Source organism: Mus pahari, chromosome 3 (assembly GCF_900095145.1).
Source record: "Mus pahari chromosome 3, PAHARI_EIJ_v1.1, whole genome shotgun sequence".
NCBI classification, from domain to species: Eukaryota; Metazoa; Chordata; class Mammalia; order Rodentia; family Muridae; genus Mus; species Mus pahari.
In genome coordinates, this window is record NC_034592.1 from 19,542,674 (window position 1) to 19,557,600 (window position 14,927).

A 14,927-nucleotide genomic window follows, 5' to 3' on the forward strand; every position below is an offset into this window, starting at 1 on the left:
AACAGCCACTTTGCACTTTGAGTGGCAAGATCCAAAGAATAGATTCAGTAGACAGCTGACCTGGACCAGACTACCTCAAGGATTCAAAAGCTCACCTACCATTTTGGTTGGATGCTCCACAGGAGCGTGAGTACAGGCAGACCATGCCACGTGTTTCCTTGCTTCAGTATGTGGATGATTTGCTATTGGCGGCCACTGATGTTGACTCCTGTTATAGAAGCAACCAAGTTTCTTCTGGAATCACTGCAGAGACAGGGATATAGGGCCTTGGCTAAGAAGGCTCAAATTTGTGTCTCTGAAGTGACCTACTTGGTTTTTCAGCTCAAGGGGAGTCAAAGAAGCCTCTCTCACCCTGTAAAGAAACTACTTTAGGCATCCGTCTATCTAAAACCAAACACCAAGTATGGAAATTCCTGTGGTTGGCTGGTTTTTGCAGCCAACCCCAAAATTCTGGATACCAGGTTTTGCTGAAATAGTTAAACCCCTTTATGAGGCCACCAGAGTTGAGGTGGAGGGAGAGAGAGCCTTTCCTATGGAATGCCGAACATGAGAAAGCTTTTCAGGATTTGAAACCACCACTGTTGTCAGCTCCTACCCTGGTGCTGCCTAATATGACCAAGCCCTTGCATTTATTTGTGGACAAAAGCTAAGGCATTGCCAAGGGGGTGCTGACACAAATCTTGGGCCCCTGGTGACAACTTTTGGCTAATCTCCAAAACTGGACCCAGCAGCAGCAGGATAAGGTGTATGTAGCAGCTACTGCACTCCTGGTTAAAAATGCAGACAACTTAACTTTGAGACCGTCTTTGATCATAACTACCCCTCATGCCATGGAGGGAGTTCTCTGAAGCCTGCTGACTGCTGGATTTCAGATGCCTGGCTAACTCACTAGCAGCTTCTGTTGCTTAACCAGCCCTGAGGGTCCTTTGTCCCTAGCAACTCACTGAACCCTGCTACCCTATCCAGACTTAGAAAATCTACAGATACATGACTGCTTGGAGACCCTGCAGTATGTGCATTGAACCCAGCCAGACCTGACTGACTGGCCCACATGTACACTGATAGAAACAGCTACATGGATGATAATACCAGGCATCAGGGGTGGCAGTGGAGGACTTGGACAAGACCTTATAGGAGTTTCCCCTCCCGAGTGGGATGCCAGCACAAAGGGCAGAATTAATGACCCTCACTAAGGCACTCAAATTTGGCAAGGACAAGGTGGTTAATATCACATTGAGAGTCGATATGCATTTGCCCCTGCAAGTGTTCACAGGACAATATACAGTGAAAGGGGACGACTGACTTCAGAAGGAAAGGCAATTAAAACAAACAGGAGATCCTAGACCTCGTAGCTTCTCTATGGCTCCCAAAGAAAATGGCCCGCATACATTGTCCTGGACACCCACAAGAACAGACCCCAGAGGCCATCGGTAATCATAAAGTAGACCTGATGGCTAGAGGGGCCACCAAACAGCCCCTCGCACATCTGCCCGTGACCCTTCCTGACCTGGTCCTGCTTGAACATCCAATTTATTCCATAGAAGACAACCAGGTTTATCAACTCCTACCTAACACCCACATAAAGGACAGAGAATGACATACAACAGATGGAAGAAACATTCTACCAAAAACTTTGGGCACAACTTTGGTTCAGGCTCTCCATGCCAGCACACATCTGAGAATGAATAAGATGAAAGAATTAGCATCTACAGTTTTTACTCAAGCACTAACCAAGGAAGTGGAGGATGTTACTAGATGTCATCCTTGTCAAGTGACAGGCCCAGGTCCAGAAACAACTTATACTAAAAGAGAAAGAGGAACTTCACCAGGACTCTACTGGGAAACAGACTTCTGTGAGGTCAAATCAGGAAAATTTGGTTACAGAGGCTGGAGAGATAGCTCAGTGGTTAAGAGCAGTGACTGCTGTTCCAGAGGTCCTGAGTTCAATTCCCAGCAACCACATGGTAGCTCACAACCATGTAATGGGATCTGATGGATGCCCTGTTTTGGTGTGTTTGAAGACAGTGACAGTGTACTCATACACATAACATAAATAAATCTTTTTTTTTTTTAAAGAAAATTTGGTTACAAATATCTTTTTAAAAAGATTTATTTATTTAATTTACATGAATATACTGTATCTTTCTTCAGACACACCAGAAGAGCAATCAGATCCCGTTAGAGATGGTTGTGAGCCACCATGTGGCTACTGGGAATTGAACTCAGGACCTCTGGAACAGCAGTCAGTGCTCTTAACTCTGAGCCATCTCTCCAGCCCACAAATATCTTTTATATTTATATTTTATATTTATAAAAGGGTTATATGTACCATCTCAGGATGGACCGAGACATTCCTAACCAAGAAGGAAAGTACCCAAACTGTAAGAAAGTGTTCATTGAGGAAACAACACCTCAGTTTAGAACTCCGATGGCCTTGGAAACCAAGCACACTTAGTCAGACAACAGGTTCTCGAGTGCAGGAGTGAGGATTAAAAAGAAAAAAGATGCTGGGCATTGATGGTGCACACCTTTAGTCTCAGCACTTGGGAGGCAGAGGCAGGCGGATTTCTGAGTGCGAGGTCAGCCTGGTCTACAGAGTGAGTTCTAGGACAGCCAGGGCTACACAGAGAAACTGTGTCTCAAAAAAAAAAAAAAAATCAGGGACCCAGGCCAGAGATGGACTGTCCATTCTCATCCCCAGGACCTGTGAGAAGACATCAATATCCAGAGCAAGGGTGGACAGCCCAGCAACACGCAGAGGGCCCTCTGAAGATAAGACTTGTCACAGATTAACTGTTGTCCTCTGCTTTATGTTTAGGATCATCTGTTGCTCAACCCTAGGACTGGTGAGACCGAGTAACTATAAGCCAAAGGCTTGGTATGGAGGTTATCTGATACTAACACAAACAGAGTTATAACTGATTTATATCACGATGATTATGCTCAGCCTCCAAAAATTGTCACACACCTTTGTGACTTATGGCCACATCTAGGTAAGAAGCCTCAAGATCCTCAAGTATATCATCCTTCACCTTACGCTTTCAGGGCTGGCCTGGGCATAAAGGTACAGCGTTGACAGAAAAAGAGCTGCTCCTATGACAGGGTCAACTTTATGCATGCCCAGAAGAAGCCAGGTCCATGCCCTCAATCTCCTGCTGATCACAATTGCCAGCATTGGGGATGTGAGACCTGGGCCCAGAATGTAAGGCTTACCTGTAATTCAGAATGTAAGATTCTTATTCTTATTCATTTTTTTTTTTTTTAGATTTTATTTATTTATTTATTTAATTCCCCCCTTTCCCTTTCTCCCTCTTGCTCTGATTGCTCCTGGCCCCACAGGTCTTTTTTATTCACTTCTTATTATGGGTGGTTGTGAGCCACCATGTGGTTGCTGGGATTTGAACTCATGACCTCCGGAAGAGCAGTTGGTGCTCTTAACTGCTGAGCCAGTTCACCAGCCCCCTACCTTAATCCTTTTCAGACAGGGTCTTTCACTGACCCAGAGCTCACCGGCTGAGTTATATACCAGTTCTCTATCTGCATATATGCCTGCATGCCAGAAGATCCCATGACAGATGGTTGTGAGCCACCATGTGACTGATGAGAATCGAACTCAGGTCCTCTGGAAGAGCAGACAGTGCTCTTAACCACTGAGCCACCTCTCCAGCCCAGAATGTAAGATTCTTAAGACTTATAAAGGTTATAACTCTCAAATTTTGGGGGCCTTTTCATCACTGTGCTGACTGGGAGGCTGGACACCCCTGGGGTTCAGAACTCATGCGACAGGCCCAGACCCTGGACACCCCTGGGGTTCAGAACTCATGTGACAGGCCCAGACCCTGGACACCCCTGGGGTTCAGAGCTCATGCGACAGGCCCAGACCCTGGACACCCCTGGTATGTCTTTTACAATCCATCGAAATCTGAGGTCCTTTGCCCAGTGGGACCTCAGGCCCAAATCCCAAACCCAGTTCAAGTATTGCATCTTCCCAGGTCCTGGAGTCGAACACCCGCACCTACCCAGGTTTTCCCTCAAAACCTGCTATACTCTTGTTTTTTTTTGTTTTTCAGGACAGAGTTTCTCTGTGTAGCCCTGGCTGTCCTGGAACTCACTCTGTAGACCAGGCTGGCCTCGAACTCAGAAATCTGCCTGCCTCTGCCTCCCGAGTGCTGGGATTAAAGGCGTGTGCCACCGCTGCCCGGCTGAAACTTGCCATATTCTTAGACTGTGCTCTTTCCTTTCGAGATCCCTGAGCTCCCCCTCTCCTGTTTTACATGGTGACCCTTTAGTCAACAGTATAGAAGCCACTTTCTAGTTTCTCAATGCTTCCTGGCCAAATATGACTGAAGACTGTTGGTTGTTTGGACCTCAAGCTTCCTTATTATATAGGAATAGCTACTATTGATCCTAACCCTTCCAACTCCTTAAGGTAGTCTTCCTAAAGGACACTGCTTCCTGTCCTTGGAAGATGTCAATCTCTCTGGGGAACATACAGGGAAATGGAACTTGTTTTAGGTCTCAAGAATATCCATTGAGGGGCTGGAGAGATGGCTCAGTGGTTAAGAACACTGACTACTCTTCCAGAGGTCCCGAGTTCAAGTCCCAGCAACCATATGGTAACTCACAACCATCTGTAATGGGTTCTAATGCTCTCTTCTGGTGTGCCTTAGGACAGCGACAGAGTGCTCATATACATAAATCTTTAAAAAAAAAAATCCATTGCCAACCTCACTCAAGTATATGCCAATATGCCATGCTCCTGACACTCGTGGTAAAACTGTCCACTTCTCTTGGAATGAAGGCTAACCTCCTAGTAGCACCTAAAGGCACTTGGTTTGCATGTACTATGGACCTTTTCCATTTATCAGTAGTTCATTTCACAGGTAAGCCTGAGTTATGTGTGCTTGTCCATGTGGTCCCTCAGGTTACATACTATGGAGGGACAGCAGGTAGGATCCCATGGGCCTGCATCCTAGCCCTTGCTCTAGGAGAGCTGCACCTTTTGTAATCCCAGTGTTGACTGGGATGGGCATTGCAGGATCGGTAGCAATAGGAACTACTGTTCTACTTACAGGACAACAGAACTTCAGGCTGTTGAGTGAATAGGTGGACAAAGATCTGGATAAATTACATTCAGCCACCTCACTTTTGGACCGACAGAAGGCTCTTTAGCTGAGGTGGTTCTAAAACCATGGAGCAGTTAGCTTGCTGTTCCTCAAGGAAGGAGGATTATGCATGGCCCTGGGGGAGCTGTGCTTTCTATGTTAACATTTTTGGCTAACACCATCCATCCACTCTTTCCATCCTGCACTGAGGACTAGTCAAACTGGTTTTTCATTTTAAAAGTCTACCCTGAGGACAGGTACCACAATTAGGTTTCCCTTCTTGTGGCCCTAATCGACCAGTTTGAAAGCATTCAATAACCTTTCATCAGATATTCAAGACTGATGTCTGAGTAGTCAGTGCGAGGTTTATCCCAGGCCCCAACACAAGCCATGTGCCCAGCCTCATGAATTTCATAATCATGGTCAAATTTGTAAATGAATGCTGTCATTTCTCACTCCCAACTTTGACCTGTTCCTTCTCAGCCCAGAGAGGTAGCACTGCAAAGCACATTCATTCACATCCCTGCCACACTTGCTACTGTGTGACCCTGGGCAAGTCACCTGCCCTTCTTAGGTAAGAATTCTCATGGGGGCCTGGAGAGATGGCTCAGTGGTTAAAAGCACTGACTACTCTTCCAGGGCTCCTGAGTTCAATTCCCAGCAACTACATGGTGGCTCACAACCATCTGCAATGGGATTGGATGCCCTCTTCTGGTGTTTCTGAAGACAGCAACAGTGTACTCACTTACATAAATACATTTTAAAAAGGTAATTCTCGCCGGGCGTGGTGGTGCAACGCCTTTAATCCCAGCACTCGGGAGGCAGAGGCAGGCAGATTTCTGAGTTCGAGGCCAGCCTGGTCTACAAAGTGAGTTCCAGGACAGCCAGAGCTATACAGAGAAACCCTGTCTTGAAAAACCAAAAAAAAAAAAAAAAGGTAATTTTCATGGACTAACAGCTGCCAGAGTCAGCAGGAGTGAGCCGCTGTGATCAATGGCGGGCGTGCCAGGCAAGTAGAAACAAGGGTCAGAGCCAAACAGAGACTGCTCATATGTTTATTAACAAAAGGGACAGCCACACACACCCACTCGCAACCTTAACACTGACAATACCCACCCTTCCCAATACCCCTCTTCTCTAGGACCCACCCCAAACTTTGGGGGGCTTCTAGCATCTTTTAAAATCTGAAAACCACATGAATATGCTGTCTGGACTCTGCCTTTTATGCCCCCATCCTCCTGTCCCTATGGGCTGTAGATGAAAATCTCCAAGAAGTTGCTCAGTCATTCAGGTTTAGATCAAAATCTGGATATAACTCCTTGGTGGTAACACCTCGAGTCACAGCTGAAAGAAAGGAAGGACGGATTACTATCAAGAGGAGATTGTTACTGTCCTGACCACCCACACACCACCTCTGGGCCCAGATTCACACCTTACCAGTTATGGCAAAAGTAATCTCCCTGCTTCTCTGTCCAAGCCTTGTTTTGGCGGGCTTGGCCTGGCCACTCATACCAAGCAAGCATTTTAGCATAGCCTCTGTGTGACCCTGTGTGTTTCTCTCTTTGTCTCTAAGATTTATTTATTATACGTAAGTGCACTGTAGCTGTCTTCAGACATGCCAGAAGAGGCCTGATGATCTCATTACGGATGGTTGTGAGTCACCATGTGGTTGCTGGGATTTGAACTCAGGACTACAGAAGAGCAGTCGGTGCTCTTAACCTCAGAGCCATCTCTCCAGCCCCAACCCCTGCTCCTCTTGCTGCTCTGCCTAAGACACACCTATCTTCTTCTCTCCTGCCCCCATCTTCAGACGTCAGTATTCCCATCTCTGCTGTTCCCTTCACAGAACTCAATACACTAGCATTTCTATTTCTGTTCATCTACTGATAGCAGACATAATCTGCCCACTATCAACACTAAAACCCAACCCACATGTTTCACCACCATTCCAGCACCTTAGGGTACCTGGTACAGTGTAGATGCCCAGTAAACACGCACTGAAGAGTCAGGAAAGTGATAGGACACATGCCCCAGGTCACATGACCTGGAAGTGCTGTGCCTGGGGCTCACTATGGAACTCAAACTTGTCTTGAACTTACGATCCTCTTACCTCAATCTACCACTACACCTGGCCATATCCTTTTTTGGCTCTGATCACTCCTTTTAGCGACTTTTGTTTCCCTATTTTCTCCTTACTCCTCTGGGACCTATTTCCAATGACACATGACTCCCCTCTGCTGTGAACTTGGGTTCCCCTGGGCTGTGGGATCTTGGATGTCAACAGGGATCTCTGTAACACGTGTTAAAACTCAGGCAGGAGCTGTTAACAGCGCCAACTCTAAACATCCTCCTCCTGGCTGCAAAACACCAGGGTCTGCCACTCTGAGCCAGTGCACAGTGATATTGAGCTTATATAAGGCTTCTACACAATATCTTACCCCAAACTGGCCTGACTTCCATGACAACTGCTCTAGTCAGACAAATACACAGGCATCTGCCTTGGTTCAAGACTCTGGATTTAGTTGGAGGAGGAAATAAATCCCACTGCATATTATAAAGAGCTGCCTTGGTCCTTGCTGCCACTGAAGCAAGTCGGTCATTAGAGGTAGCCATGGCATCTCAATGTCTCTGCAGGCCATGAAGAACAGGAACCATCACTGCAATCTCGCAGGTGGTAAGTCCTGCTCAAAATCCTTCCCAAGTAGGACCTGTGCTTGAGATCCTGGGGACAAAATAAAGCAAGAACTGCATGCTTGCTTCACTGGTCACCCAAGGCAGCAGAGGCTGGTGAGAAGAGGGGATGGGGTATTCCAGGAGCAGGGTAGCTAACAGAAGTGGGACAGCGGCAAGTTGGGGAACCCCTAGGAAGGGGAGGCACCATCTTCCATGCCTTGAGCCTCACCCAGCTTCCCCAGCAGCATCTGCGATACATCCTTGATGTCATTGTACTCATGGAGGAGGGAGATGTGCTTCTCTAGCTCAATCACACGGTAGCCCCTGGGGAAGGACATGAAGAACCAACATCATTAGGTAAGCTGGTGAGGTCCCCTGATCAGGTGGCACTGAGACATTTGTTCACTATTTAACCAATACTTCCTATAGTCCTACTAGGTGCCAGGCCTTGGGGACAGGGATGACAGGATGGAACCTGCTTTCCTGAAGTTTATAATGGGCAGGGGATCTGCCCATCCCCTCATCCCTAGCAAATTTGTCCCTTAAAGGAGAGATTTATGGTTACTATATGACCCTGGCCTTAAGTCACCAGGCAGATTCCCTTATGTGAAATATGTATCTCAGTACAACTCAGTCCCTGCGGAGGTTGGAGTAAGGAGCATAAAGGGAGCCCAGGAGTTGTGAAGCCAGTTTCTCCTAGGTGCTGAAACTCCATACTGAGAGGACGCATGGCAGTGAGCAGTGCCTGGAAGAATGGACATTGCTTTCACTTCCCACTGCTTTCGAGACCCTGGTTCTAGGCTTGTTCCAACCTGACTTCCTAGGATGGTTACAGAGATACTCAGTACAACTTAGAATCTTTCCAGTGGCAATCTAGTACAGCTAGGTTTTCTTACTGGGCACTAAGTTAAGAATGTTTGTATGTGACTTGGAGTCAAATCCAAGGCCTTATGAACAGGTGAGCACTCTGATAGGGTTCTGGTGCTCTTTGGTTTTCCAATGGGATGGAGCCCAAGGTTTTATGCATGTGAGGCAAGGATTACACAAGTGCCTCAAAGTTATCTCAACCACACTGGTGTGGCAACAAGACTTGCTCAGAAAACTAGACGTAGTTGCCTGTGCCTGTATCCACTCACTAAGAGGAACAGGAGGGTCAGTTCAATGTCATCAGCTATATAGAAACTTTTATGGCCAGCCTGGGGTCCAGGAGAGTCTTAGAAAACAAAATACTTACTCTGCTATTAACTGGGAGATCTCCTTGTCCAGCATGTCATGCTTCTCCTTCAGTTTCTTAATGTCAGCGCTCAAGGCCTCCTCGCTGACATCATTGTTCTCATCAATCATGGGAAATGGCCGTTGCTGAACATTACAGATCGGAGTCTATGAATATGTCTACTGGTAATAGGCCCCTGCCCTCAGAATTTCATTTATTTCTCAGCTCTCTTTGGAATTAGGTGTGGCCCTAAGACTGCTGGGACAGTGGAAATGTCATCAGAAGTGACAGGTACACTGTCTGAGGAATGTCTTTCTAGGGAGAACATGCCTAACACTCGCCTTTCTCTGTATGAAAGGTAATGTGAAAGATCAGCACTCTTGGATGAGTAAGCAGCCCCCAGGAGACTGGAGCAAGATGGGCAGAGTCCATTTCGGCAGTTACGTGGGCTTCTCTTCCCGCCTAAACCCAACACTAATCTAAGCTTGGCTTTCAGTCCAACTCCAAGTCTGTTGTCACTAGACAACAAACTTCCAAAGGCTTTAAACCTTCTATTTGCCCTTTTTGCCTGAGCCTGTAAAGCGGTTTTCACTTGTGAATCACCGCCCCCCCCCCAAGGGGATCACATACCTGATTTTTGTTAATTCAAAGAGTAGCAAAATCACAGCTGTGAAATAGCATCAAGACAATTATGGTTGGGACATCACCACACTATATAAAGAACTGTATTAAAGGGTCACAACACTAGGAAGGTTGAGAACCACTGGTGTAAAGGCAGGCATCTAGAGCTCAGCTTATCTTCAGGAAGTATTCTGTTGAACTCCCTAGCAAGAAAACACACAGGAAGCTGTAGTTCCTGTTCTTAGGCCTCTGGCTTGTGACCAGTCACTTAATTATGAGTGAGCACTGTCTGCCAGCATTGGCAAGAGCCCCAGGCAAAGACATCCAGCTGGGTCCCTGTATTCAGAAGACATAAAAGTCAAAGAGAAGGGCAGGTCTGCAGGTGGCTCACTGGTTAGATTACTTATTGCCTTGCAATCCTGACAACCTTGAGTTTGATCCTCAGAACCCTGGTAGAGAGAATCAACTCCTCAAAATTGTTGGAGCTTGAGAGCTGGTCCTAGCCTTCATAGGCACAACAGAAAAGCAGGCCCTGGTCAACAGAGCTGACCCTGCAGGCATGGGCATGGGTGAGCCAGACCCAAGGTCATGAGAGCCAATGCTGCAACATTGGGTTAGCTAGCTAGACACTGCTGGAGAGCTCCCCCTGGCGGTCAGAATGTGGGAAAGCTGGCAGACTGTCCAGCTCAGACACCAAGGCCCAGATCCAGGGCTTTAAGTTGGTCTATCCAACTATCTATCCCAACAATCAACTGCTGGAGCACATGAAGGGCTAGTCCTGTAGATCTAAAGCTGCAGGATCTCCATGATGCAGGGCACAACAGGAGTTCCAGTGAGGACCCAGTGTAGTAGAAGCTAGAGGCTTTGAACCAGATCAATGACTCATTTAATGAACATTTGCAAGCAAAGAAATGAAGACAAAAAGGATATACTGTGGGACATACTGTGACATACTACAGCTTCCACAAGGATATTTATCTTTTGCAAGGGAGTTTACAAGGGCAGAGGATGGGTATATGAGTGGGATTGGGGTGCATGACATGAAATCCACCACAAAGAATCAAAAAAAAAAAAAAAAAAAAATTTAGCCAGGCAGTGGTGGCACGCCTTTAATCCCAGCACTTGGGAGGCAGAGGCAGGCGGATTTCTGAGTTCGAGGCCAGCCTGGTCTACAAAGTGAGTTCCAGGACAGCCAGGGCTACACAGAGAAACCCTGTCTCGAAAAACCAAAAAAGAGGTCTCACTATGTAGCTCTGGCTGGCTTTTAACTCACTATACAGACCAGGGTGGCCTCTTGCCCAAAGATACATTTGTCTCTGCCTGCAGAGTGCTAGGATTAAAGGATGTGCCACAATGCCTAGCAGAAATAAGTGTAAACACACAGGCACAGACAGACAGACAGACAGACACACAACGGGGCTGGAATGATGGCTCAGCAGTTAAGAGCACTTGCTGCTCTTGCAGAGTTGTCGTCTTAGTTCCTAGTACCCATGTGGGGTTCACAACCACTTGTAACGCCACTTGCCAGGGGGTTAGACCTTCTGACTTCTGGGTACCAGGCATGCAAGTGGTGTACACATGTGCACAATAGAGTGCCCCCTCCACATAAGCAAAACCACTTAGGAACCTATATTAAAACCCTTTTTTGTATTATTAAATATTTATGTGCAACTATGCGTTTGTAGGGGTGTGAACACAGGAGTGAAGATGCCTGTGGAGGCCAGAGGCACTATAGCTCCCTGAAGCTGGAGTTCTGGGAGGCTGTGAGCCACCTGTGTGGGTGCTGGAAAGTGAGCTCAGGACCTCTACAGAGCACTATTAACCACATCCAGGGTCTTCACTCACTGTCCACCGCACTTTGAGACAGGGCCTCTCTGAATTGGAGCTCATTGATTTGGCTAGACAGCTGGCCAGCAGGACCTGAGGTTGCTGTCTCTACCTTAATGCTTGGATTACAGGTATGTTTTGTGTTTCTGCATCCAGTTTTTACACGGGTTCAAGTGAACTTATGTGGGTCTGTTCGTGGCAAGCACTTTCCCACAGAGCTATCTTTCCAATCTATCCTGGTGTTTCACCTCACTTCTCGTCACCTGACATGTTGCTCAGTTCACTTCTATGTTCACACCACTGTTATCTCCGTAAAGCCTAAGGAGACAGGGACTTTGAGTTTGTCCACTGCTGACACCACAGCATCTATAACAGTAGTTGGGCACAGTAAATAGCATCCAATCAAAGATCTAACAACTAATTATAAGTCTAAAAAAAAAGCTCTGAGCAATGTGTTAATAAGGAAGTGTCTAGAATTGCTAGAGCCAGAAGTCGAAGGTAAGGCTTCCCAACACAGCTAAGCTTCAAAGGGTGAGTGGGTGTCAGCTGGGCCAGCAGCAGTAATGAAGCATGCTAGCCTGAAAAGTTCTTTTTAGCTTCTGCTGCTACTCACATAAATCTCAATCCTTAGCTTTGCCAAAAAAAAAAAAAAAAAAAAAAAAANCCAAAAAAAAAAAAAAAAAAAAAAAAAAGGGAAAAGAATTTCAGAACAGGCCTCTATGAGGAAGACAGAAAACTCGGGCTTTACTAAGAAGTATTCTTACTAGATTTAAGGAGAGAACAAAAGGCAACCGAGAGACACTCAGGCGAGGGAGCAAGCTTCCAAAGGAGGCTTGAATTTCAATTTTTTTCTGATTTTATTTTATTTATTTATTTTTTTTTAGGTAGGCTAGGGAGCAAGCTTCCAAAGGAGGCTTGAATTTCAATTTTTTTCTGATTTTATTTTATTTATTTTTTTTAAGGTAGGCTCTCACTATGTAGCCCTGGCTGTCTTTGGAACTCACTATGTAGACCAGGTTAACTTCAAACTCACTGAAATTCACCTGCTCCTGCCCTAGCCTCCCAAGATCACCTGGTATTAAAACCAAGTGCCACCACCACTCCTGACCAGGGTTCATGTCTAAACTACAGCCATATACAGACTTCTGAAGTCAAAGGTTTGCCAAGCAACTTTAACGTAATTGCAAGGTTCCTGATCACCTGCGTGACAGGTTTAAATAATTAGAACCCTCAGCCTCAAGGACGCAGAAAATTAGGTTATTATTCTTACTGTAAACAAAGTTAATGTCTTATGAGATTCCTAGAAAACTCTTGGGTGAGGAGGGAGGCTCAAGCCATGGTCTGGCCTAAAGTCCAGCCTACTGCTACCTTAAAAATACCTATTCAAAAGTATTTCCTTCTAAAGAAATATTGGGAGGCCAAAGAAACAACTTAGCTGGTGCCAAGTGTAAGGGCCTGGGTTCCATCCCTAGACTCATTCTCTCAGAAGCCGTGCTTTCACCTCCACATGTACTCTGTGACTTTCCAGTGCCCACAAACACTAACTACATTTTAAAATGTAATTTTAAATTATACATAAAATAAATAATTTTTAAAAAATTAAAATCAATTATTAAAAACAAAACAAAAGCCAAGGCCTTTCTTCTCAGTACTGGGAGGCCGAGGCAGGCACAACTCTGAGTTCAAGGACAGCCTTGACTCAATAAAACCAAGTAATGGTAATCTTAAAAAGAATACTTACTGGTTTTATGTTGGCATCACATGCAGCAAATATTGTGCTGGGATCCTTGAGTATAAAATCAAGGTGGCACACCAGGCTGGAAGAGATGCCCGTCTGCCTCCTGAGTGCTGGGATAAAAGCCTGCACCAGCACTGCCTTGCTTACTGTGCTCTTGTTTCTGAGTCTCCTTAATTTATCCTGGCTCTCTAGTATTTGAGTTGCTACGGCAGGAGGATGAAGAGTATTCAACTAGTGTGGGTTACATAGTGAGACCACAAAAAGGCATCCTTGAATACAGACTGAGTTTGGGACCAGCCTGCCTCCATCTTAGGCTTTAAAAGCAAGTACAAAATACACTCAATCCTCTTTCTGACTAAACCTCTGTTTCTAAAGGATTGGGCTATGCCCCACCTATAACCTTAACTTCAAATGCTTCTGCACGGTTCCAGGAATGGCAGTCTTGTCTTTGTCCCAAAAAGTTGTTTATAACCATCTTGCAACCCCACCTTTGTTTCAAAAGGTCGACCTTGTTCTACCCACTTTGTGACCACATCTTTGTTTGAGGAGGTCGTTTGGACTAAAGTGTATGCTTATGTTCTGCCTCTGTAACCCCTCCAAGTCCCCATTTGGAAACCCCATATCCCTGAACTCTAAAAGCGTTGTCTTCCTCACATCCGAGGCTGACCTCTGAGCCCCGCCTTAGAGGCCCGTTTACACGAATTAAAAAGTTTGCTTTAACCAACTGTTTGCTCTAATTGCGTTGGCCATTATGATTTGGGTCGGTGGTCTTTTCTCCTCTAATCTTTGGGATTGACAACTGTCTCAAAGGGAGGGGGGTACAAAAAAATAAATCACCAAAATGGAGCGAATCATCTAAAAGAGTATTTAAAAAAAATCATCTTTTGAGGATGAGAAATGAAGAACTTTGAGTTTTGGGGTGGCCCGACCAAAAGGGTAGCATAGGGAGCGGTCAGCATAAAGATGCACAGATTCCTTGACTGGGAAACCATGCAGGATTGGTGGCAGGCTGGGTAAGGGGACAAAGCAGCGAGCAAGAGCGGTTGGAGAAGCGTAGGCATCGGGCAGGTAGGAATGGGAGGGGAGGACCCCGTGTCTGACAAAGGAAAGGGAAGGAGTGGAGTTAGGAAAGGACTAAGCTTGGAGGCGACGGGTGGGTGCTGGGATGGATGCAGAGGGTAGGGTGGGGCTGAGATACTCACCGGTGCTCGGTAGCCGCCATGGTAAAGTCGGCTGAATTCTGACTCACCCCTGGGGAGGAACCCGAGGAAAGGGCTGATGAGGATGGGGTGACCGAGGGGGCGCGGGAGCCGCAGCTGCAAGAGGCTGGGTCGGGACCCAGCTACCGGGATGGGACGGGGGTCTCCGGGGTCGGGGTGCGCGTGGTGGGAAGGGGAATGTGCGGAGAACGGGTTACGGAGGGGCCCGGTGAGAGGAGGCTGGGGGGAGGCGTGAGGAGTCGGGCAAGGGCCGGGGAACGAAGCGCGGCGCGCTCCTCACCCACCTCCTGAACCCTAAGGTCCGGGGCACCCGGAGCGGGGTGGGCTTAAACTCGGAAGGGTCCAGGGTTGGGGTTAAGCGGCTGCTGCTGCAGGGCACTAGAAACCGACGACGGAGCCCACCAACCGCCCCACGTCCGGCTGCGCACGCACCGAGCCCGACGGCCCCGCCCCTCCCTCCCATAGGCCGCTGTGAGGGGGTCAGGGCTGCGCGCGCAGCTCTCGCCGTTAGCCCCACCCCTCGCTCGGGC

General features: G+C 47.0%; 1 protein-coding gene across 1 annotated transcript; it reads right to left on the minus strand.

The window, feature by feature from the left end:
* Positions 1–6,146: 6,146 nt before the first annotated feature.
* Swi5 (SWI5 homologous recombination repair protein) lies at positions 6,147–14,861 on the minus strand. The gene is made up of 5 exons (XM_021194091.1): positions 14,682–14,861; positions 14,380–14,428; positions 9,013–9,137; positions 8,008–8,102; positions 6,147–6,449 (listed from the first exon to the last, which is right to left on the minus strand). The coding sequence occupies exons 1-5, from the start codon at positions 14,858–14,860 to the stop codon at positions 6,385–6,387; spliced, it is 513 nt and encodes a 170-aa protein (XP_021049750.1). The 5' UTR covers position 14,861; the 3' UTR covers positions 6,147–6,384.
* Between the last annotated feature and the right edge of the window lie 66 nt (positions 14,862–14,927).